Raw genomic sequence first — 22,619 nt, forward strand, 5'->3', positions numbered from 1 at the left:
ATCATCTCTAAATCATTAAGATTTTGAGGCTGTTCCTTATAAAGCTCTTAGGTCTTGCCCATGTTGTAGAGGTTAGAGTCTGACTAATTAATTGAGTCTGTGGACAGGAGTCTTTCATAAAGGTGACTATGTAACACAGCTGTCTTTAATGCAGGTAATGAGTTGATTAGGAGCGACTAACTGGTCTGTAGGAGCCAGAACTCTTAATGGTTGGTAGGGGATCAAATACGTATTTCTCACTGCAAAATGCAAATACATTTATATAATTTATACAATGTGATTTTCTGGATTTTATTTTTGATATTCTATCTCTCAATGTTAAAATTAACCTACCTTTAAAATGATAGACTGTTCATGTCTTTGTCAGTGGGCAAACTTACAAAATCAGCAAGGGATCAAATTCTTATTTTCCCTACTGTATGTAATAGGGTGGCGAATAGGAGATGCATTCAGTCAACATTGCACAGCACCTGCAAGTAAATACCACCATCTGTTGGTTGGACTGGATAGACAGGAACTGAATAACGGAGAGTAAGTTCTTTGAAGGGAAGAATTTGAAAGGGACACCGGGTAAGGTCACAACTGTGCCTCAGTTGTTAAATATTAAAGGCCACGACGACGAAGCCCAGTTCAGATGGTATAGTTACCTGGTTTGGCAACTATATCATGTTTTATTAGAAGGGTATTCCCAGGCAAGTCAGAGAACTTTGTTTTGTTCCTCTGTAGGAATTATTGCGCTTCCTGTCATTAGGCCGATAAAGGGCATCCCCTAATTTCACTGCTGGAACCAGTTGTGGTAACATACTACACTTTATCCCGGCAGCGCCCAACGATTCCCTGTCTTTCCAAGGTTTAAATAGACTCACATGATACAGCTGGTACGGTTACATCTTCCTGGTTGATGTACCTTATAATCTACTTTCCAACCTTCTGCACTACCTCATATGTACCCTACCACTTCGACAAAACTTGCTTTCAACTGTCGGCACTAAGACCAAGACCTTATCTCCTGGGTTTAAGTTTCTGATTTTAGCCACCCTGTTATTCACTCGGCTTTGAACCTCTTGAGCCTTCTGCATGTGCTCTCCGACAATAGGTTAAACACATTTTTTTGATTCGGTCCTGTATCTGCGCTATATGATTAATAACACTTCTATACTTAGCTACCCCTGTTTCTTTGGCTATATCCACCAGACCTCTTGAGTGCCTCCCATACACTAACTCGAAAGGTGAGAAATCAGAGGTTTGTGGTACTTCTCGCATGGAGAACATTAAATATGGTAAAAGATAATCCCAATCACATTCATCTTTTTCCACTACCTTTTTTAACATCTGCTTCAGTGTCTTATTGAACCTCTCAACTAGTCCATCTGTTGAGAATTCGGCTCAGCTCCTTCATTACCTTTGACATGAAGGGTGTGCCTTGATCAGAAAGGATTTCTTTTGGAATCCATGTCTGGGAAAACATAAAAAATAACTCACGGTCACGGACGATACTTTTGGATGCGGTATTTCTTAGGGGAATCGCTTCAGGATAGAGCATGGCATAATCTACTACGACAAGGATATACTGGTGCCCTCTAGCTGATTTTACAATTGGCCTCACCAAATTCATCCCAATCCTCTCAAAGGGTATTTCAATCATGGGGAGAAGTACTAGTGGGCTACAAAAATGGGTCATGGACACAGTTATTTGGCATACGGAGAAGGACTTACAAGTTACAATAATCCTCAATCTCCTTGTAGATCGCCTTCCAGAAGAACTTCCAGAGAATCCTCACCTGGATCTTCTCAGTTCCCAAGCGTCCCCCTAGAACATGACTATGAGCCCTTTCAAGCACCCTGCACCGATAAGCCTTAGGAACAAGCAATTGCTCAATAATTTCCAGATCTTTCTGGATCATGCTATGTAATAGCTCATTATTTATAGCAACGTGAAGAAACTGTTGGTCAGCTCCTGGATATTGGGAAACCCCATTGACATTGACAACATTCTCCCTTGTATATATAAGGTATAAGGGAGTCATCCTTCAATTGAGCCGTACCAAACTTATCCTGTATTTACTCTACCTAACATATCACTGGGGAATCAGGGATAATTTTGTTTTCTCTAGGGAAGTCCTTATCCCATATGATGTCTCTATTATCATAAGGGCTACAGGATACATTTTGAAGTCACCATGGTGTGAAGGATCTGTACCTTGCCACCCCACCTTACATCAATATTATGTCAGCTGGGGTCTGGAGCTGGAGTTGGAGCTCAAGCACGTGTCGCTGGTGCTCTCACTCACACTGACATTCTGCAGCTTTGCAACGTTCTGCCATGAGGGTCTAGTAGGAGGCCTTTTCTCCAGCCTGGAAACTGGATCGGACAACTTTCATGAGGGCATTCGAGCCTGCCTGGCTGGGGGGATGGGTGGGTGGTGAGCGTCCCAATGCGGGACTGGCTGCCAATGACTGGCTTCTTTGGAGCCTGGGCTGCACTCCTAGTAGTATTAGCCATCTCTCTAGCTTTTTCCCCTGATGTCACTGGACATCCTTGCAATCTATGGTCACTGAACACAGTGCTGAAACCTGATGCACCCACACACCTTACAGTATTTGCACTCAGACTGTCTAGTGCTGAGCTGATTAAACACCCCATTAGCAAAAGCTACTGCTGGTAGTCTTTAGTGTCTGGGAATATGGGTCCCACACTCACACACTATAATCTCAATACCACCACGCTGCCACAACATGAGAAGGAGCTGCATCTCACCACCCCGCCTGACATCAAGAAGCCTGATGGAGAGTGGCATTTCAGCAATGACTACAGGAAACCAAATGAGATGTTTAAATTCAATGCATATCTGATGCCCTGCATTGATGAACTCATAGAGAGGCTAGGGTCCACCAGATGCATCACCACCCTGGACCTAATGAAAGGTTACTGGCAAATCCATCCCTCTTAAATAGTCAAGGAAAAATTGGCCTTTTCTACACATGATGGTTGTTTCCAGTAGCCCTAGCTACCTTCCAGAGGGCCATGGAATGGATCCTAGCCCCTCACAAAAAGTATACCATAGCTTACCTTGACGATATTGTAATATTCAGCTAGGATTGGAGAAGTCATCTACAGTAGATCCAGGCCATGCTGAATGTGCTGAAAGGTTTACCATAAGCCCAAAGAAGTGCGTTATGGGGAAAGAGGAGGCAAAAGACTTGGGTTACATTGTTGGAAGAGGCGAAATATAGTCAAAAGTGAACAAGGTGGAGGCAATCCAAAATTGGATGCAACCAGTCTCCAAGAAACAGGATCTGGCGTTTCTGGGAATCGTGAGATTCTATCTGCGGATTATCCTGAATTTCACCATGATCGCCGCACCCCTGACCAACCTTCCTAAGGGCACGAAGACGTCGATTTCTAAATGGTCTCCTAAAGCAGAGATGGCGTTCCAAGACTTGAAGCTTGCCCTATGTAAGTAGCCGGCCTTGATTGCAACTGACTACAGTAGAGAATTTGTGGTCCAGACAGATACCTCAGAGGTCAGGTTGGGAGCTGCGTTGTCTCAAGAAGTAAACGGGGAGGAACATTCATTCCTGTATTTAAGTAGGAATCTCTTCTCCTGTGAGAAAAACTATTACAAAAAAAGACTGCTTGAAAATCAAATGGGCAATTGACACCTTGAGGTACTACCTGTTAGGTCGGAAGTTCAGGCTAGTCTCAGATCATGAGCCCCTGAGATGGATTCGGGAACGGAAGAAGGAGAATGCCCAGGTGACTAGATGGTTTCTAGGACTATAGGACTTCAACTTTGAAGCCAGAACACAGGCCTGGCAAGCTGTACGGTAACGCAAATGCCCTGTCTAGACTTCCCTGTTTGGTGACTGAAGGTGCCAAAACTGCCAGCATTAGGCAGGAGGGAAATGTGACAAAGTCACTTGCAAAGTACTGTAGGGGAGATATGCATAACGGCAGTTGTTAACTAACATATAATACCGCTGACTCATGCTACCAGGGATGCATGCGGGGCTTGCCTTTCCAGTAACACATCATATTAGTCCAGAGGCTGTGTCACTGAAGCTTTTCCATCAGCCTTTTCTGTGTCTATAATGACATGACCTGTCTCAGCTGAGCTGGCTATGCCTTCAGCAAAACTTGTACTAGAGCGGGAGTGGGAGTGATGAGTCCCACCACTAAACCTCATCACTATTCCAATAAAACCCAGCCTGGAGATATCTTAAACAAAACGGCACAGCACCTAAGCTGCTGCACCAACAAGTACTACCTGATTACAATACCTCACCCAGCTTAACTTTTTGGGAGAGAAAGACCATCACACTACCACCACCATATTTTACTGCTGGCATGATGTTCCTTTTCTGAAATGCTGTGTTACTTCTACGCCAGATGTAATGGGACATACACCGTCTAAGAAGTTCAACTTTTGTCTTGTCATTCCTCAGAGTATTGTCCCAAAAGTCTTGTGGATCATCAAGATGTTTTCTGGCAAAACTGAGATGGGAATTTAAGTTCTTATCACTTAGCAGTGGTTTTCGTCTTTGAACTCTGCCATGCAGGCCATTTTTGCAGAGTCTCTTTCTTATGATGGGGTCATGAACACTGACCTTAACTAAGGCAAGTGAGGCATGCAGTTCTTTGGATGTTGCTGTGCGATCTTTTGTGAAGTCTTGGATGAGTCGTGGCTGAACTCTTGGGGTAATTTTGGTCGGTCTGCCACTCCTGGGAAGGTTCACCACTGATCCATGTTTTCACCATTTGTGGATAATGGCTCTCACTGTGGTTCACTGGAGTCCCAAAGCTTGGGAGATGGTTGTATAACCTTTTCGAGACAGATAGATTTCAATTACTTTGTTTCTTATTTGTTCCAGAATTTCTTTGGATAACAGAGTGATGTCTAGCTTTAAAGGTGCTTTTGGTCTACTTCACTTTGTCAGGCAGGTCCTATTTAAGCTGATAAGAAGCACCTGTATATACAAGTGCTTCTCACTAAATTAAAACTCTGAACATCCAGGTTCTTTAGCAATGACCTATTGTGGCTTATCCTCCTTGTGGAGTGTGTCAATGACTGCCTTTTGGTCATCTGTCAAGTCAGCAGTCTTCCCTATGATTGTGGAGCCTACTGAAACAGACTAAGGGACCTTTTTAAACACTGAGGAAGCTGTCATGATCCCAATGGCAGGGGATCACAAAAGGACAAGCACAAAAAACAAAACAAGCTCTAGGGTGATGGAAACTGAGCTGACCGCGATCCTGAACCTAAACACACAACTAGCTGTAGCCGGGGAACGTGCCTACGATGATCCTAGACGTCTCGCTCCAGCCGAAGGACTAACTTCCCCTATTAGAAGAAACACAGACCTCTCTTGCCTCCAGAGAACACCCCACAGAAATAGCAGCCCCCCACATGTAATGACGGTGAAATGAGAGGAAAGCACATACGTAGTTATGAAAACAGATTCAGCAAAATGAGGCCCGCTAAAGCTAGATAGCAGAGGATACAAAAGTGAGCTGCGCGGTCAGCGAAAAACCCTACAAAAAACCATCCTGAAATTACTTGAACTCATGTGCCAACTCATGGAACATGAGGAGTAATATCAGCCCACTAGAGCAACCAGCAAAAAGGAATCACATATCTGCAAGCTGGACTAAGACAAAAATTAAGCAAAACGTGGAACAGGAAAATCAAAAACTTAGCTTGTCCTGAAGATTTACAGAAGCGGGAAGCAGAGGTAACAAGACACACTGATTACATTGATAGCCGGCGAGGAAATGACAAGAAAGCCAGGTTAAATAGGAAACTCCCATATCCTGATAGAACAGGTGGACACCAGAGACCGCAGAAAACACAAGTTACCCAGAACCATCAGTAACCACCAGAGGGAGCCCAAAAACAGAATCCACAACAGTACCCCCCCCTTGAGGAGGGGTCACCGAACCCTCACGAGAACCACCAGGGCGACCAGGATGAGCCCTATGAAATGCACGAACCAAATCAGCAGCATGAACATCAGAGGCAACCACCCAAGAATTATCCTCCTGACCATAACCCTTCCACTTGACCAAATATTGGAGTTTCCGTCTGGAAACACGAGAATCCAAGATCTTCTCCACAACATACTCCAATTCTCCCTCCACCAGCACCGGAGCAGGAGGTTCAAGCGAAGGAACAACAGGTACCTCATACCTCCGCAACAACGACCGATGGAACACATTATGAATAGCAAACGATGCCGGGAGATCCAAACGAAACGACACAGGGTTAAGAATTTCCAAGATCCTATAGGGACCGATGAACCGAGGCTTGAACTTAGGAGAAGAGACCTTCATAGGAACAAAACGAGAAGACAACCACACCAAGTCCCCAACAAGAAGTCGAGGACCCACGCGGCGACGGCGATTAGCAAACTGCTGAGCCCTCTCCTGGGACAACTTCAAATTGTCCACCACATGACTCCAAATCTGATGCAACCTATCCACCACCATGTCCACTCCAGGACAATCAGAAGGCTCCACCTGACCAGAGGAAAAACGAGGATGAAACCCCGAATTACAAAAGAAAGGAGAAACCAAGGTAGCAGAACTAGCCCGATTATTAAGGGCAAATTCGGCAAGTGGCAAAAAGGTAACCCAGTCATCCTGATCAGCAGAAACAAAACACCTTAAATAAGTTTCCAAGGTCTGATTAGTTCGTTTCGTCTGGCCATTCGTCTGAGGATGGAATGCAGACGAAAAGGACAAATCAATGCCCATCTTAGCACAGAACGTAAGCCAAAATCTAGACACAAACTGGGATCCCCTGTCAGAAACGATGTTCTCCGGAATCCCATGCAAACGAACCACGTTCTGAAAAAACAGAGGGATCAACTCAGAGGAGGAAGGTAACTTAGGCAAGGGTACCAGATGAACCATCTTAGAAAAGCGGTCACACACAACCCAGATGACGGATATTTTTTGAGAGACAGGGAGATCCGAAATAAAGTCCATGGAAATGTGCGTCCAAGGCCTCTTCGGGATAGACAAAGGTGACAACAATCCACTGGCCCGAGAACAGCAAGGCTTAGCCCGAGCGCAAACTTCACAAGACTGCACAAAAGAACGCACATCCCTCGACAAGGAAGGCCACCAAAAAGACCTGGCCGCCAAGTCTCTAGTGCCAAATATTCCAGGATGACCTGCCAACGCAGAAGAATGGACCTCGGAGATGACTCTACTGGTCCAATTATCCGGAACAAACAGTCTTTCAGGCGGACAACGATCAGGTTTATCCGCCTGAAACTCCTGCAAAGCACGTCGCAAGTCTGGGGAGACAGCCGACAAAATCACCCCATCCCTAAGGATACCAGTGGGCTCAGAATTTCCAGGGGAGTCAGGCACAAAACTCCTAGAAAGAGCATCCGCCTTCACATTCTTTGAACCTGGCAGGTATGAAACCACAAAATCGAAACGGGAGAAAAACAGTGACCAACGAGCCTGTCTAGGATTCGGACGCTTGGCAGACTCAAGGTAAATCAGATTTTTGTGATCAGTCAAGATCACCACACGATGTCTAGCACCCTCAAGCCAATGACGCCACTCCTCAAATGCCCACTTCATGGCCAAAAGCTCCCGATTACCAACATCATAATTCCGCTCAGTGGGTGAAAACTTTCTAGAAAAGAATGCACATGGGTTCATCACTGAGCAATCGGAGCTTCTCTGCGACAAAACCGCCCCCGCTCCAATCTCGGAAGCATCAACCTCAACCTGAAAAGGAAGCGAAACATCTGGCTGACGCAACACAGGAGCAGAAGAAAACCGGCGCTTAAGTTCCTGAAAGGCCTCCACAGCCGCAGGAGACCAATCAGCAACATCAGCACCCTTCTTAGTCAAATCCGTCAAAGGCTTAACAACACTAGAAAAATTAGTTATGAAACGACGATAAAAATTAGCAAAGCCCAAGAACTTCTGTAGACTCTTAAGAGATGTAGGCTGCGTCCAGTCACAAATAGCCTGAACCTTGACGGGATCCATCTCAATAGTAGAAGGGGAAAAAATATACCCCAAAAAAGAGATCTTCTGGACTCCAAAGAGACACTTTGAACCTTTTACAAACAAAGAATTGGCCCGCAGGACCTGAAACACCTTCCTGACCTGCTGAACATGGGACTCCCAGTCATCAGAAAAAACCAAAACATCATCCAAATACACAATCATAAATTTATCCAGATATTCACGGAAAATATCGTGCATAAAGGACTGGAAGACAGAAGGAGCATTAGAAAGTCCAAAAGGCATCACCAAATACTCAAAATGGCCCTCAGGCGTATTAAATGCGGTTTTCCACTCATCACCCTGCTTTATCCGCACAAGATTATACGCACCCCGAAGATCAATCTTAGTGAACCATTTAGCCCCCTTAATGCGAGCGAACAAATCAGTCAACAATGGCAAAGGATACTGATATTTGACTGTAATATTATTCAAAAGACGGTAATCTATACAAGGCCTCAAGGAACCATCTTTTTTGGCCACGAAAAAAAACCTGCTCCCAAAGGGGACGAAGATGGACGGATATGTCCATTTTCCAAGGACTCCTTAACATAATCCCGCATAGCAGTATGCTCTGGCACTGACAGATTGAACAAACGTCCTTTAGGAAATTTACTGCCAGGAATCAAATCTATAGCACAATCGCAATCCCTGTGAGGAGGAAGCAAATTGAGCTTAGACTCCTCAAAAACATCCCGATAATCAGACAAAAATACAGGAACCTCAGAAGGAGTAGATGAAGCGATAGAAATCGGAGGTGCATCATCATGAACCCCCTGACATCCCCAGCTTAACACAGACATCGTTTTCCAGTCCAAGACTGGGTTATGAGTTTGTAACCATGGCAGACCAAGCACTAAGACATCATGTAAATTATACAGTACCAGGAAGCGAATCACCTCCTGATGAACGGGAGTCATACGCATGGTCACTTGTGTCCAGTACTGAGGTTTGTTCAAAGCCAAAGGTGTAGAGTCAATTCCTTTCAAAGGAATAGGGACTTCCAGAGGCTCCAGACTAAACCCACAGCGGTTGGCAAATGACCAATCCATAAGACTCAGGGCAGCGCCTGAATCCACATAGGCATCGACGGAAATGGCTGATAATGAACAAATCAGAGTCACAGACAGAATGAACTTAGACTGTAAAGTACTAATGGCAACAGACTTATCAACCTTTTTTGTGCGTTTAGAGCATGCTGATATAACATGAGCTGAATCACCACAATAAAAACACAACCCATTTTTCCGCCTATAGTTTTGCCGTTCACTTCTGGACTGAATTCTATCGCATTGCATTGTCTCAGGTGCCTGTTCAGAAGACACCGCCAAATGGTGCACAGGTTTGCGCTCCCGTAAACGCCGATCAATCTGAATAGCCATAGTCATAGACTCATTCAGACCTGTAGGCGCAGGGAACCCCACCATAACATCTTTAATGGCCTCAGAAAGGCCATCTCTGAATCTTGCAGCCAGGGCGCACTCATTCCACTGAGTAAGCACCGACCATTTCCGAAATTTCTGACAATATATTTCTGCTTCATCTTGCCCCTGAGAGAGAGCCAATAAAGCTTTTTCAGCCTGAATCTCTAGGTTAGGTTCCTCATAGAGCAAACCCAATGCCAGAAAAAATGCATCCACATTGAGCAACGCAGGATCCCCTGGTGCCAATGCAAATGCCCAATTCTGAGGGTCACCCCGCAGGAAAGATATAACAATTTTGACTTGCTGAGCAGGGTCTCCAGAGGAGCGAGATTTCAAAGAAAGAAACAACTTGCAATTGTTCCTAAAATTCAGAAAACTAGATCTATCTCCAGAAAAAAAACTCTGGGATAGGAATTCTAGGTTCAGACATAGGAGCATGTACAACAAAATCTTGTATATTTTGAACCTTAGCAGCAAGATTATTCAGGCTGGAAGCCAAACTCTGGACGTCCATGATAAACAGCTGAGGTCAGAGCCATTCAAGGATTAAGAGGAGGTAAGACGCAGCCAGGGTGCAATTAATGCTAGGCAGCAAACTCTGAGGGGAAAAAAAAAAAAACTTCCTCAGACTACTTTTCCTCCTACTTCAGCCAATACGATACACTTTTTGGCCGGCTATACTGTCATGATCCCAATGGCAGGGGATCACAAAAGGACAAGCACAAAAAACAAAACAAGCTCTAGGGTGATGGAAACTGAGCTGACCGCGATCCTGAACCTAAACACACAACTAGCTGTAGCCGGGGAACGTGCCTACGATGATCCTAGACGTCTCGCTCCAGCCGAAGGACTAACTTCCCCTATTAGAAGAAACACAGACCTCTCTTGCCTCCAGAGAACACCCCACAGAAATAGCAGCCCCCCACATGTAATGACGGTGAAATGAGAGGAAAGCACATACGTAGTTATGAAAACAGATTCAGCAAAACGAGGCCCGCTAAAGCTAGATAGCAGAGGATACAAAAGTGAACTGCGCGGTCAGCGAAAAACCCTACAAAAAACCATCCTGAAATTACTTGAACTCATGTGCCAACTCATGGAACATGAGGAGTAATATCAGCCCACTAGAGCAACCAGCAAAAAGGAATCACATATCTGCAAGCTGGACTAAGACAAAAATTAAGCAAAACGTGGAACAGGAAAATCAAAAACTTAGCTTGTCCTGAAGATTTACAGAAGCGGGAAGCAGAGGTAACAAGACACACTGATTACATTGATAGCCGGCGAGGAAATGACAAGAAAGCCAGGTTAAATAGGAAACTCCCATATCCTGATAGAACAAGTGGACACCAGAGACCGCAGAAAACACAAGTCACCCAGTACCATCAGTAACCACCAGAGGGAGCCCAAAAACAGAATCCACAACAGGAAGCCTTTGCAGGTGTTTTTTGTTAATTATTCTAATTTACTGAGATAATGACTTTGGGGTTTTCATTGGCTGTAAGCGATAATCATCAACATTAACAGAAATAAACACTTGAAATAGATCACTCTGTAATGGCTCTATATAATAGATGAGTTTCAGTTTTTGTATTGAAGAACTGAAATAAATTAACTTTTTGATGATATTCTAATTTAGTGAGAAGCACTTTTATGTATACTTATAGATGGATTTTCCTTTTGTGTTAGTCCAATAAATAATATTGGTTGATTATCAATCTCTCCTCATTGTCTGCACTGTTGTTCCAAACAACCTGCTTACACGTAGCGTAGTCGGCAGGATGCAACATTCCATAGCAGAAATGTTGTACCAGTCAGTGACCGAGTCCACCAGGGGAAGCATTCCCCTAGGGGCTGTGCTAAGCAACCTAATAAAATTTAAGGGGAATAATTTGTTGCTATGGGATTAGGTAGAACAATTGAAAAGTATGCTGTGCATACACCCCATGATATCTGCCTTACAGGCGGAGCTGATACATTTGACCATAGATGAAGAGGCCGGACAGACGGTTATGTTCAGACAACATTAGACCGTGATACTGTAGACAAAGTGATTAAAATCCTAGGGAACATGCATGACAATACTACTAACTTGGGAAATTTGCATGTTCGCTTATTCTGTCCGATACAGAGGGTGAAGCAGAGATAGTGGTACATTACGCGAACGCTCTACACAATATATAACAGACCATGTCATGAAGAAGACTCATGAAGAGTATCGGGGACTGTGACCGCTGGATGAGGTGCTGCAAAACCAACTAGTAGTGGGTTTAACCCCTTCCCGACATAGGGTGTAATAGTACGCCCACGTTGGAATCCTTCCCTTTGATGCTGTGCCAGCATCTTTCCAGGCACATGTCAGCTGCTTTGAACAGCTGACATGTGCCTCTAACAGCCGCGGGTAGAATTGCAATCCACTCATGGCTGTTAACTAGTTAAATGTCATTGTCAATCTCGCACAGCGGCATTTGACTCTTACTTTCCGGAAGCGTGCCGGAAATTCCTCCCATCGATGACTCTGTTACATGATCGCGGGTCACCGATGGGTTCGCATGACAACCAGAGGTCTCTAGTAGACCTCTATAGTTGTCATAGCAGTATTGCTATGAACGCCGCCCGGTGGACGGCGCTCATAACAAGTAAGCAATTCTGCTACATACAGGCGATTTGATCATCACCTGTATGTAGCAGAACCAATCAAAGTACTGCAGCTTCTAGTCTCCCATGGAAACTATTTAAGCATGCCAAAAGTTAAAAAAAAAAAAGTTTTTAAAAACTTCAAGTTCAAATCACCCCCCTTTTGCCCCATTCAAAATAAAACAATAAAAAAATCAAACATACATATATTTGGTATTGCCGCATTCAGAATCACCCAATCTATCAATATAAAAATAAATTAACTCGACTGCTAAACATCCTAACGAGAGAAAAATTCAAAGAGCTAGAATTACATTTTTTTGGTCGCAACATTGCAATAAAATGCAATAACGGGCAATCAAAAGATTGTATCTGCACCAAAATTGTATCAATAAAAATGTCAGCTTGGCACACACAAAATAAACCCTCATCCAGCCCCAAATCATGAAAAATAGAGACGCTACAGGTCGCCTTATTCACCACTTAAATAAAAAGGAACCTAGACATGCTTAGTGTCTATGAACTTGTAATGACCTGGAGAATCATACTGGCAGGTCAGTTTTAACATTTAGTGAACATGGTAAACAAAAAAAAATCAACTGCGGAATTGCACGTTTATTTGCAATTTCACTGCACTTCGATTTTTTTTCCTGTTTTCCAGTACACTAAATGTTAAAACCAATGGTGTCTTTCTAAAGTCCAACTTTTTCCGCAAAAAACAAGCACCCACATGGCCATTTTGACATAAAAATAAAAAAGTTATGGCTTTCGGAAAAAGGGGAGCAAAAAGAAAATACCTCCGGTCATTAAGGGGTTAACCTCTGAAGGAAAGCTTGCATTATAACTTGAGATGAACGAGCACTAAAATGTTTGGATGGTCGTTACTCGAACTGAGCAATTCCTAATGCTCGGATGCTCGTTTCGATTAAGTATAATGGGAGTCAATGTGAAATCTGAGCATTTTTTCTGCAAACCCTACAAGGAAGTCTGGGGGGCAATGAAAATGTTGAAATGGATGGTAAAAGTGCTGAATGTAAGGAGAACAGCATGGGCAAGATCCCTGGAAGCATCTCTGACTCACAGATCGCTGCTGAAAACAATGGTGTCACTTTTACTCCACTTTAATTACAGACAATAAAACACTCAAAATCAACGAGAAATTGGAGTTTACAGAAAAAAAAATATCAAGAAACACTCTTTCCTGTATAATGACTTGTATATAAGGCAAAATTTAAAACAGATTAAAAAAAATAATAATAATTTACGTAAACCAAAATTGAAATTTGTATTAAAAAACTGGAAATTTCAGTGTAATTTATGAAGGAAGCAAGAACTGGCAAAAATGTGATGGAAGAAGGACTCAGATAAACCCTATATTAGGGCTCATCCACCGCAGAAGAAATGCTAGCACAGGCTTCCAGTATCCGTTGTTTCAGATGCTGCACATCTCGCATCTTCACAGCATAGACAATTGCCTTCAGATGACTCCAGCATCTGAAACAACGGAGATATTACGCACAGATTTAACTAAATTGGCCAAGTAATGTGAATCTTCTAGTACTTATTCGAGAGCCTTTTGATAAACGTCAATCTTGGTTTTTCCTTCAGGTGCAAGGACGAACAGATTTTTGGCTGTTACAACTCTTGAACACGCCACATAAAGTTGACCATGAGAAAAGCATGGAGATTGTAAATCATTTCCAACTACTTTCAAGGATTGTCCCTGAGCCTTGTTGATGGACATAGCAAATGTCAGTCGAACAGGAAACTGGAGGCGTTTAAAATCAAAAGGCAAATCAGATGGAATGAGAGGAATTGTTGGAATGAAAACATCTTCTCCTGTGGCACATCCTGTCAAAATGGTTGCCTCAATTACATGTGGAAACAGGTTCTTAATCAAGAGTCTTGTTCCATTACAGCGCTTTGGTGGATCCAAATTTCTCAATAGCAGAATAGGTGCGCCAGGTTTTAGAAAGAGGTTGTGAGGAGGAAGTCCTTGTGTCTCCAAGGAATTGAGGAACTCAGTTGGATATGGCTCTTGAGGCAGCAGCTGTTGTTCTCATGTGTGTCAGCCTTGTTTCTCTGTCTTCACATTTTTCATTGGCCCGTAATGCAGCTTTTCTTTTCACATCAGCTGACATTCGTGCCATGGAATTCCATTTTTTATGAGGCATTAGTGTGGTAAAAATAGTCTGTAACTGGCAGTTTCTATATCCTCTCACATAGAGGTAATGTGACTGACATCAGCCTTTCCACCAATACACCCTAACTGACATGCTATTACCTCACACAAGCTTTGTTATTGTTGTGAATTCTGCTCTTGGGTTCCCTCCAGTGGTTGTTGGTGGGAATTCAGTTGTCTCTGACTCGCAGTCCTGGCCAGGTGTATCGGATAATTACAATTCTGACTGGGATATTTAGGTGTGCAGGATCCTTTAGCCCTTGCCAGTTGTCAATGTTTCTTTGGAAGTGTTGGATCTCTGTCTGGCCTCTCCTGCTTATCTCCCAGTTCAGAAAAGATAAGTGTCTGTTTCTTTTCCTGTGGCACACATGCAGTGTGCTTATTTTCAGTACTGTTCGTTTGTTTTTCTTTTGTCCAGATTAGACTGTGTCTGTGTTTTCTCAGTCTGGTTGGTTTCACTGGAGTTGCAGATATACGCTCCTACATCTTTAGTTAGATGTAGGAAGTTTTTTTGTATATTCTGCTGTGGATTTTTTTTTGAAGGGTTTTAATACTGACCGCACAGAACTCTGTCCTATCCTGTCCTATCTAGCTAGAGTGGCCTCCTGTGCTAAATCCTGATTTTTCTGCCTGTGTATGTTTTTTCCTCTCCGACTCACCGCCAATATTTGTGGGGGGTTGTCTATCCTTTGGGGATTTTCTCTCAGGCAAGATAGTATTCAGATTTCCATCTTTAGGGGTATTTAGTCCTCCGGCTGTGAAGAGGTGTCTAGGTGTGTTAGGTACACTCCACGGCTACTTCTAGTTGCGGTGTTAAGTTCATGGTTGTGGTCAGTATAGTGGCCACTTTCTCCAGTGAAAGTTCTCATGCAGCTCCAAGGTCACCGGATCATAACAGTTATACTGAGAATGTCCTTTGTTGCCTATATTAACCAATCAGAGCTCAGATTAATTAACTGTAGCAAAATAGAAGCTGAGCTGTGATTGGTTGCTATTGGCAGCCTGATAAATCCCCAGCCAATAGGAAGCCCTCCCCCCTGGCAATAGATATTAGCTCAAACATACACATAATTGACAGGTCATGTGACTGACAGCTGCTGTATTTCCTATATGGTACATTTGTTGCTCTTGTAGTTTGTCTGCTTATTAATCAGATTTTTATTTTTGAAGGATAATACTAGACTCGTGTGTGTTTTAGGGCGAGTTTCATGTGTCAAGTTGTGTGTGTTGAGTTGCATGTGGCGACATCCATGTAGCAACTTTTGTGAGATGAGTTTTGTGTGGCAACATGCGTGTAGCAACTTTTTGTGTGTCAAGTTGCATGTGACAGGTTAGTGTAGCAAGTTGTGTGCAGCAAGTTTTGCACATGGCGAGTTTTGCGCGTGGCGAGTTTTGCGCGTGGCGAGTTTTGAGTATGTGCAAGTTTTGTGTGAAGCAACTTTTGCATGCTTTGCAACTTTTGTGCATGTGCAAGTTTTGCGTGTGGCGAGTTTTCCATGAGGTGAGTTTTGCACGTATGGCAAGTTTTGCGTGAGCCTAGTTTTGCATGTGGCGAGTTTTGCATGTGGCGAATTTTGCGCATAGTGAGTTTTGAGTGGCGACTTTTGTGTTTCGACTTTTATGTGGCGAGGTTGGTGTATCTGTGGTGAAATGTGTGCTGGGGGTGATAAATGTGTGGCGCATTTTGTATGTGTGTTCATATCCCCGTGTGTGGTGAGTATCCCATGTCGGGGCCCCACCTTAGCAACTGTACGGTATATACTCTTTGGCGCCATCGCTCTCATTCTTTAAGTCCCCCTTGTTCACATCTGGCAGCTCTGAATTTGCTTCCAACACTTTTCCTTTCACTTTTTCCCCATTATGTAGATAGGGGCAAAATTGTTTCGTGAATTGGAACACGCAGGGTTAAAATTTCACCTCACAACATAGCCTATGATGCTCTCGGGGTCCAGACGTGTGACTGTGCAAAATTTTGTGGCTGTAGCTGCAACGGTGCAGATGCCAGTCCCGGACATACACACATATATACATACATATACACACACACATTCAGCTTTATATATTAGATATACTGTATCTTTATATTTCATAGAGAGATAGAAGAATAGACGATAGTTCATTTGTCGATCTAAACGATTAGGGCGCACAGCTATATAGATCAAATAAAAAGTGCTGAGGGTGCAAAACAACAGTAATAAAAACTGAACAAGTAAACCAAAAAGAAAAAGTATTACTGCACAAAAGCTGCACACCATCAAATAAGTAGATAACAAAAGATAAACATAGACTGATTTTATTCACGGATCAGAACATACAACATAAATAATAAAAACATAATTAAAAACATGAAAACAACATCATGAACACACAGGGAAATGCGTATAATGACTCAGTATAATGAGCTAACCCAACAAAGACCGTTGGCTCATGGGGTGTTGCGCAAAAATTTATAATGTCAAAAGGACAGTGCTGAAATTTAGCTCGTATGGCCGCTACCACAGACCAAAAGCGAGCAAAAATAAATAAACGCACAACAACGTCCAAAGCAAAGAGCAGCAACTAGCCAAAAAGGACATATACAGGGCAGCCTATACAAAATGATACCACTGAGACACAGCATATAAACAGGAGAAACCTCCCAAATGTATACCACCTGGTGACGTGATGCCCCACGCGTATCGCCCGGCGAACCGGGCTTCATGAAAACAACATCATGAACACACAGGGAAATGCGTATAATGACTCAGTATAATGAGCTAACCCAACAAAGACCGTTGGCTCATGGGGTGTTGCGCAAAAATTTATAATGTCAAAAGGACAGTGCTGAAATTTAGCTCGTATGGCCGCTACCACAGACCAAAAGCGAGCAAAAATAAATAAACGCACAACAACGTCCAAAGCAAAGAGCAGCAACTAGCCAAAAAGGACATATACAGGGCAGCCTATACAAAATGATACCACTGAGACACAGCATATAAACAGGAGAAACCTCCCAAATGTATACCACCTGGTGACGTGATGCCCCACGCGTATCGCCCGGCGAACCGGGCTTCTGAAAACAACATCATGAACACACAGGGAAATGCGTATAATGACTCAGTATAATGAGCTAACCCAACAAAGACCGTTGGCTCATGGGGTGTTGCGCAAAAATTTATAATGTCAAAAGGACAGTGCTGAAATTTAGCTCGTATGGCCGCTACCACAGACCAAAAGCGAGCAAAAATAAATAAACGCACAACAACGTCCAAAGCAAAGAAGCCCGGTTCGCCTGTTTATATGCTGTGTCTCAGTGGTATCATTTTGTATAGGCTGCCCTGTATATGTCCTTTTTGGCTAGTTGCTGCTCTTTGCTTTGGACGTTGTTGTGCGTTTATTTATTTTTGCTCGCTTTTGGTCTGTGGTAGCGGCCATACGAGCTAAATTTCAGCACTGTCCTTTTGACATTATAAATTTTTGCGCAACACCCCATGAGCCAACGGTCTTTGTTGGGTTAGCTCATTATACTGAGTCATTATACGCATTTCCCTGTGTGTTCATGATGTTGTTTTCATGTTTTTAATTATGTTTTTATTATTTATGTTGTATGTTCTGATCCGTGAATAAAATCAGTCTATGTTTATCTTTTGTTATCTACTTATTTGATGGTGTGCAGCTTTTGTGCAGTAATACTTTTTCTTTTTGGTTTACTTGATAGTTCATTTGTCGGCTTCTTTAAAATTAATGCAGAAGCCGACAGGATAGAAGACATGGTTTACATACAGTAAACCATTGCAGAACAGTTAGATTTATATAGTGTATGTCAGTGACTAAAACTGTTAGTACTATGTGTGTGTAAAATTTGGGACCTGTATGTATTTAATAAAATAATGTTTTCACTGAAAAAACTGGCGTGGGCTCTCGTACAATTTTCTGTGCCAGAGAGGGAAAGCCAGTGACTGAGGACAGATATTAATAGCCTAGAGAGGGACCATGGTTATTGCACCCCCCCCCCCCTGGCTAAAAACATCTGCCCCCAGCCACCCAGAAAAGGTGCATCTGTCAGAAGCGCCAATTCTGGCACTTAGCCTCTCTCTTCCCACTGCCCTGTAGCAGTGCAATATGGGGTAATAAGGGTTAATGTCACCTTTGTTTTGTAAGGTGACATTAAGCCTGGCTTAGTAATGGAGAGGTGTCAATAACACACCTATCCATTACTAATCCTAAAGTTTGTGAAGGGTTAAATAAATACACACATGCAGAACAAATTATTTTAATGAAATGAAAGAACACACAGTTTTGCCATCTTTATTCTTCTTCCAGTCCAAATGAGGCCCTCGATCTACTGTAATAAATAAAAAATAAAAGTCCAACAATATACCCTTACCTGTCCAGCGTACAGTCAGTCCCACAGTGTAATCCATATCTGATGGATATATAGTTTACAACTGGCAGCAGTGCTAATGCTACCGTCCCAGCTGTAAACTACTGGGGAATGTATGAGAAGCTGCCAGCATCAGCATTAGTGACATAAGCGCAGACTCCCAGCCTGACCTGTGATAAACTCGGCAGCGTGGGAAAGTAAACTGTCACTTTCAAACGCTCAAGAGTTCACCTCGTGCCACTGACATATATATATATATATATATATATATGTGTGTATATATCTATTCTATCTTTTCTATTCTTAACATGTCAGTGTGATTTTACTGTACATAAATTGCTGGCTTTTCAAAGGACACCGGTGCGTAAAAATCGGACTTACATTGGCGAGTCTCGTCTGAGATACGCAGCAATGCGCAGCATGCTGCGATTTTTTTCACAGTCCAATTTCAGCCGAGAAAAAAAATCACAGATGAGATGTAACTTGGAGCGCCCGCTAAGACCGTGGGGTACTCGGTACCATTCTGGTTCTTAAAGGGGATGTGTCATGGCAGCAGTGACCCGTGGCCCTGGGCATCCAATAAAAGGGGTTGAATTGAATGAGGAATAACGTTTATGAAAGTTATTTTTTCGTGACACCACCTGTGGTACTTGGCAAATGTGAGATGTTAGCCGACACTGCTTGAAAAGACTGCTGGGGCTGATGGTGATGCAGCAGAGTTGGTACAGCTCTCCACAAGCAGAGCTTTAGTCCCAGAGCACTTAGATTGTAAATGGTGGTGATAGCTGTTGTGATAATTGGGGTAGCTGTGGTGCAGGGTGGATGGCGCAGTAAATAAATGTGAGGACACAGCGTGGTGCAGTTTCCAATGCTTTACTCACAGTTCTTAGTTGCCACAACCGGGGTGCTGTGTCCTCCGAGTAGGTGATCCAGCTAGCTCTCAAGCAATTTGGGTACACTTTCCAAAACCCTCTTTCTTATGTTCCTTTCTCAGGGCGTCTCACTACGCTGGCTTCCACCCTTCTGCCCTGTGACTTCACACACAGTGTCCCAATACAGCAGCCTCGGACCTTGTCAGGTGATGTCCTCTGAGTCCCCTTGCTCCTATATGGCTGCCTTTTCAGCGAATATGTGTGGATGTGGCAGTAGCACATACAGACACCACTGCCTCCGGTTAGCTAGCTGAGTCCTTAGTTTCTCCACTAGTTTGAGGACCTGTCCCTCACTGCGACCTGGTTCCTCCATGTCTGGATGCCGGCTCCACGGGTGGATTGCTCACTACCCGTGCCCCTGGAACCACTTCCTTCAGTTCTTTCTGTCATGTCACTTTCCTTTAGTTTCCTCACTTCCTGGGAACTCCTTTCCGGCAGTTTCACAGGAGATGCAGGCCCTCACTTCTGCTCAGTTCCACTCCTCTCTCAATCTGCGCCTAGCTGATGTTCCTAACATGCTCCACTTCTACTCTACCAACCCCACCCACTCCTCCAACACCCTTTCCTATCCAGCCTGAGATGAGACCTTCCTCCCTTAGGGTGCGTCCAGGTGCCCTGACAGAATTGTCTGGTGTTGGATGCAGGTGTAGGGTTCTGTGCCATGCCCCTCCTTACCTGAGAGCGAAGTATCACACCTCTGGGTGAGGTGCAATACTCTATGGCGACTGGACCCTCAGGGGTGCCACATAACTCATTGAACAACATTGGTCCGAGTGCAATCCAATTTTTTTTCAGATTGCACTCGTCCATATTTCTCGCAAGTGAGTATGAGCCCTTAGACACAAAGGAGGGCCTCATACACGTTCTATTCAAATTGTAATGTAGTGGTACTCATAGATTCATAAAGGCTATGCACTGAGTGCAAAGCCTACCAACAATTACAAGCAGGGTAGGAGGCTTGAAATACACTCAATACATTAATTTAAGGCTATCTGCAGCAGGATATAGAAAACTCACAGGCTACGTGGACGCAGACTGTGCTACTTACTTAAGTGATTATAAATCAACAAGTTGCTATTTGTTGAAGCTTGGAGACAGTTACAGTAAATTTATTGGTCTAAAAGAAAACATGTGTCTGTAGCCTCCTCATTTACACAAGTGAAATGAAATATGTGTCTGCAGCCACAGTCAAGAAGTCATTTGATTAAACCAGTTGTTAGGTGATATTAGAAAGCCATCAACTCAACTGACAGTGATTTATTAAGACATCCAAGAATGAATTAAACTTGCATCCAGGGAGAAGATCAACGCGAGAACCAAACACATTGATATTAAACATCATCACCTGGGTGATTTGATAGAATGTGTCAAAATTGAGTTTGTTTATTGCAAGACTGACCAGGTGATAGATTATGGGACAACAGGATAAATAGTTGAGGAGTGGGAGTGAAGGAATAATGATTGTTATTGTATATATTGCAACAACTACTATTTACTACTGTGTAATAGTCTCTGTTGTGATGACCTCTCATAGTCTGAGGGGCAAGTTCCTTAGTTGATGTACATCAACTTAGTTGATTACATCAACTAAGGAACTTGCCCCTCAGACTATGAGGGGTCATCACAACAGAGACCCTAATCAGAGGACAATAAAACAATCCTTATCTAAGAACTGGCCCAATATTTATGGACATAACTGTTTATCACTCATGGTAATTCTGCTTCATGTCACCTGCCTTATCCATGGTTTTTCCTTTTTGTTTTTGTTGTTTCTGTGCTATGTTGTGCATAAATATGTGATTCTTCAGAATTTCTTTTAGTCTTTGCCTGATGAAGAGACCTGTGTAGTCTCGAAAGCTTGCAATTTGTTACCATCTTTTCAGTTAGCCATTAAAAGGTATCAACCACTGAGGACTCTCAATTCTAAATATTTTTCTATCTACTGGCTAACACGGTACCAAGATATTTATCTTTCCTGTAACATATTACCAGTAAAGCACTGTTTAAAAAAATAAACAGGAAGCTCTTGCTCACTCAGTGTGTGTGTGTGTAGCTGGAGCACAGTTTTACTTTCACTTTTCAAGCAGACAAGATGCTAAGATTCTAAGCTATATGAAATATCAGTTGTAAGCTGTGTTATCTTTTTTTCTGAATAAATATATATTAACTCTTGAACAGCTGAACAGTACAGAAATTAATCCGCTGCCAACAATAATATTGGTCTGAGTACTGTCAGTTTTTTCAAGGACAGTACTTGAGCCAAAACTAAAGATTCAACTGGGCTTAATTGTAACGTAACCAAAACCTGTACAGCAGGGAGTAGGAGTGCCAGGTCCCACTACTAACCTGCCTGCCACTCCCAAAATATTCAAGCTCATTTACTTTACTTTTGACAATGCAACTTACATAATGCAATATTTAAAAATACATTGTTTGTATGTGATAATAATGCTAAACAATTTTGCTCAACAAATCTGTTGTTACCTTTGAATAATAGAAAGGGCATCCTTGCAAGGAATTTGTCTAAGGAACAAAGCTTGTATATACACAGAAATATACTTTTCTGCTTGTTGGTTCATAACTAAAAATTCTGAGTATCCTTCTTCAAATGGGTCATGGTCCCTACAAAAGTGGGGGAAAAAAAAACCAGAAAATAAAATCTATATTACTAATATTTACGGTAGTTTGCTAATGACCAAAACTGTTATGTATTGTACTGGCAAAGAGGCATCCATAATAGAACCCAAGAAATAATAGAACCCAAGAAATTAGGACTACCCACAACTTTAGGTGCTCCCTAAAAACACATCTGTTTAGGGCGGCCTATCACATTCCCTAATCAAAGTCCTTTTTATATATATATATAGCTTATTCTCTACTTCTCTGAACTCGCCATCAAACCCAACCGTACCCAAAAGATTCATGCAGCCTTTATCTACCCCCCATTTCCTCAAGATGGCTTAACCATCATTGTAAATAAGTACCTGTAAATTGTGCCAGCCCCACCTCATTGTAGATTGTAAGTTCTGAAGAGCAGGGTCGTCATTAT

The 22,619-nt window shown here is 42.8% G+C and overlaps 1 protein-coding gene across 1 annotated transcript in view; it reads right to left on the reverse strand.

Moving 5' to 3' along the window:
- The window catches only part of LOC138637623 (dynein axonemal heavy chain 5-like), a 569,265-nt gene that overhangs the window by 462,530 nt on the left and 84,116 nt on the right, over positions 1-22,619 (reverse strand). The window contains exon 14 of the mRNA XM_069726456.1: positions 22,055-22,192. Within this exon, the coding sequence (XP_069582557.1) occupies positions 22,055-22,192 (138 nt within the window). The remainder of the gene's footprint in view (positions 1-22,054; positions 22,193-22,619) is intronic.

This window comes from Ranitomeya imitator, chromosome 5 (assembly GCF_032444005.1).
Source record: "Ranitomeya imitator isolate aRanImi1 chromosome 5, aRanImi1.pri, whole genome shotgun sequence".
In the NCBI taxonomy this organism is placed as follows: domain Eukaryota; kingdom Metazoa; phylum Chordata; class Amphibia; order Anura; family Dendrobatidae; genus Ranitomeya; species Ranitomeya imitator.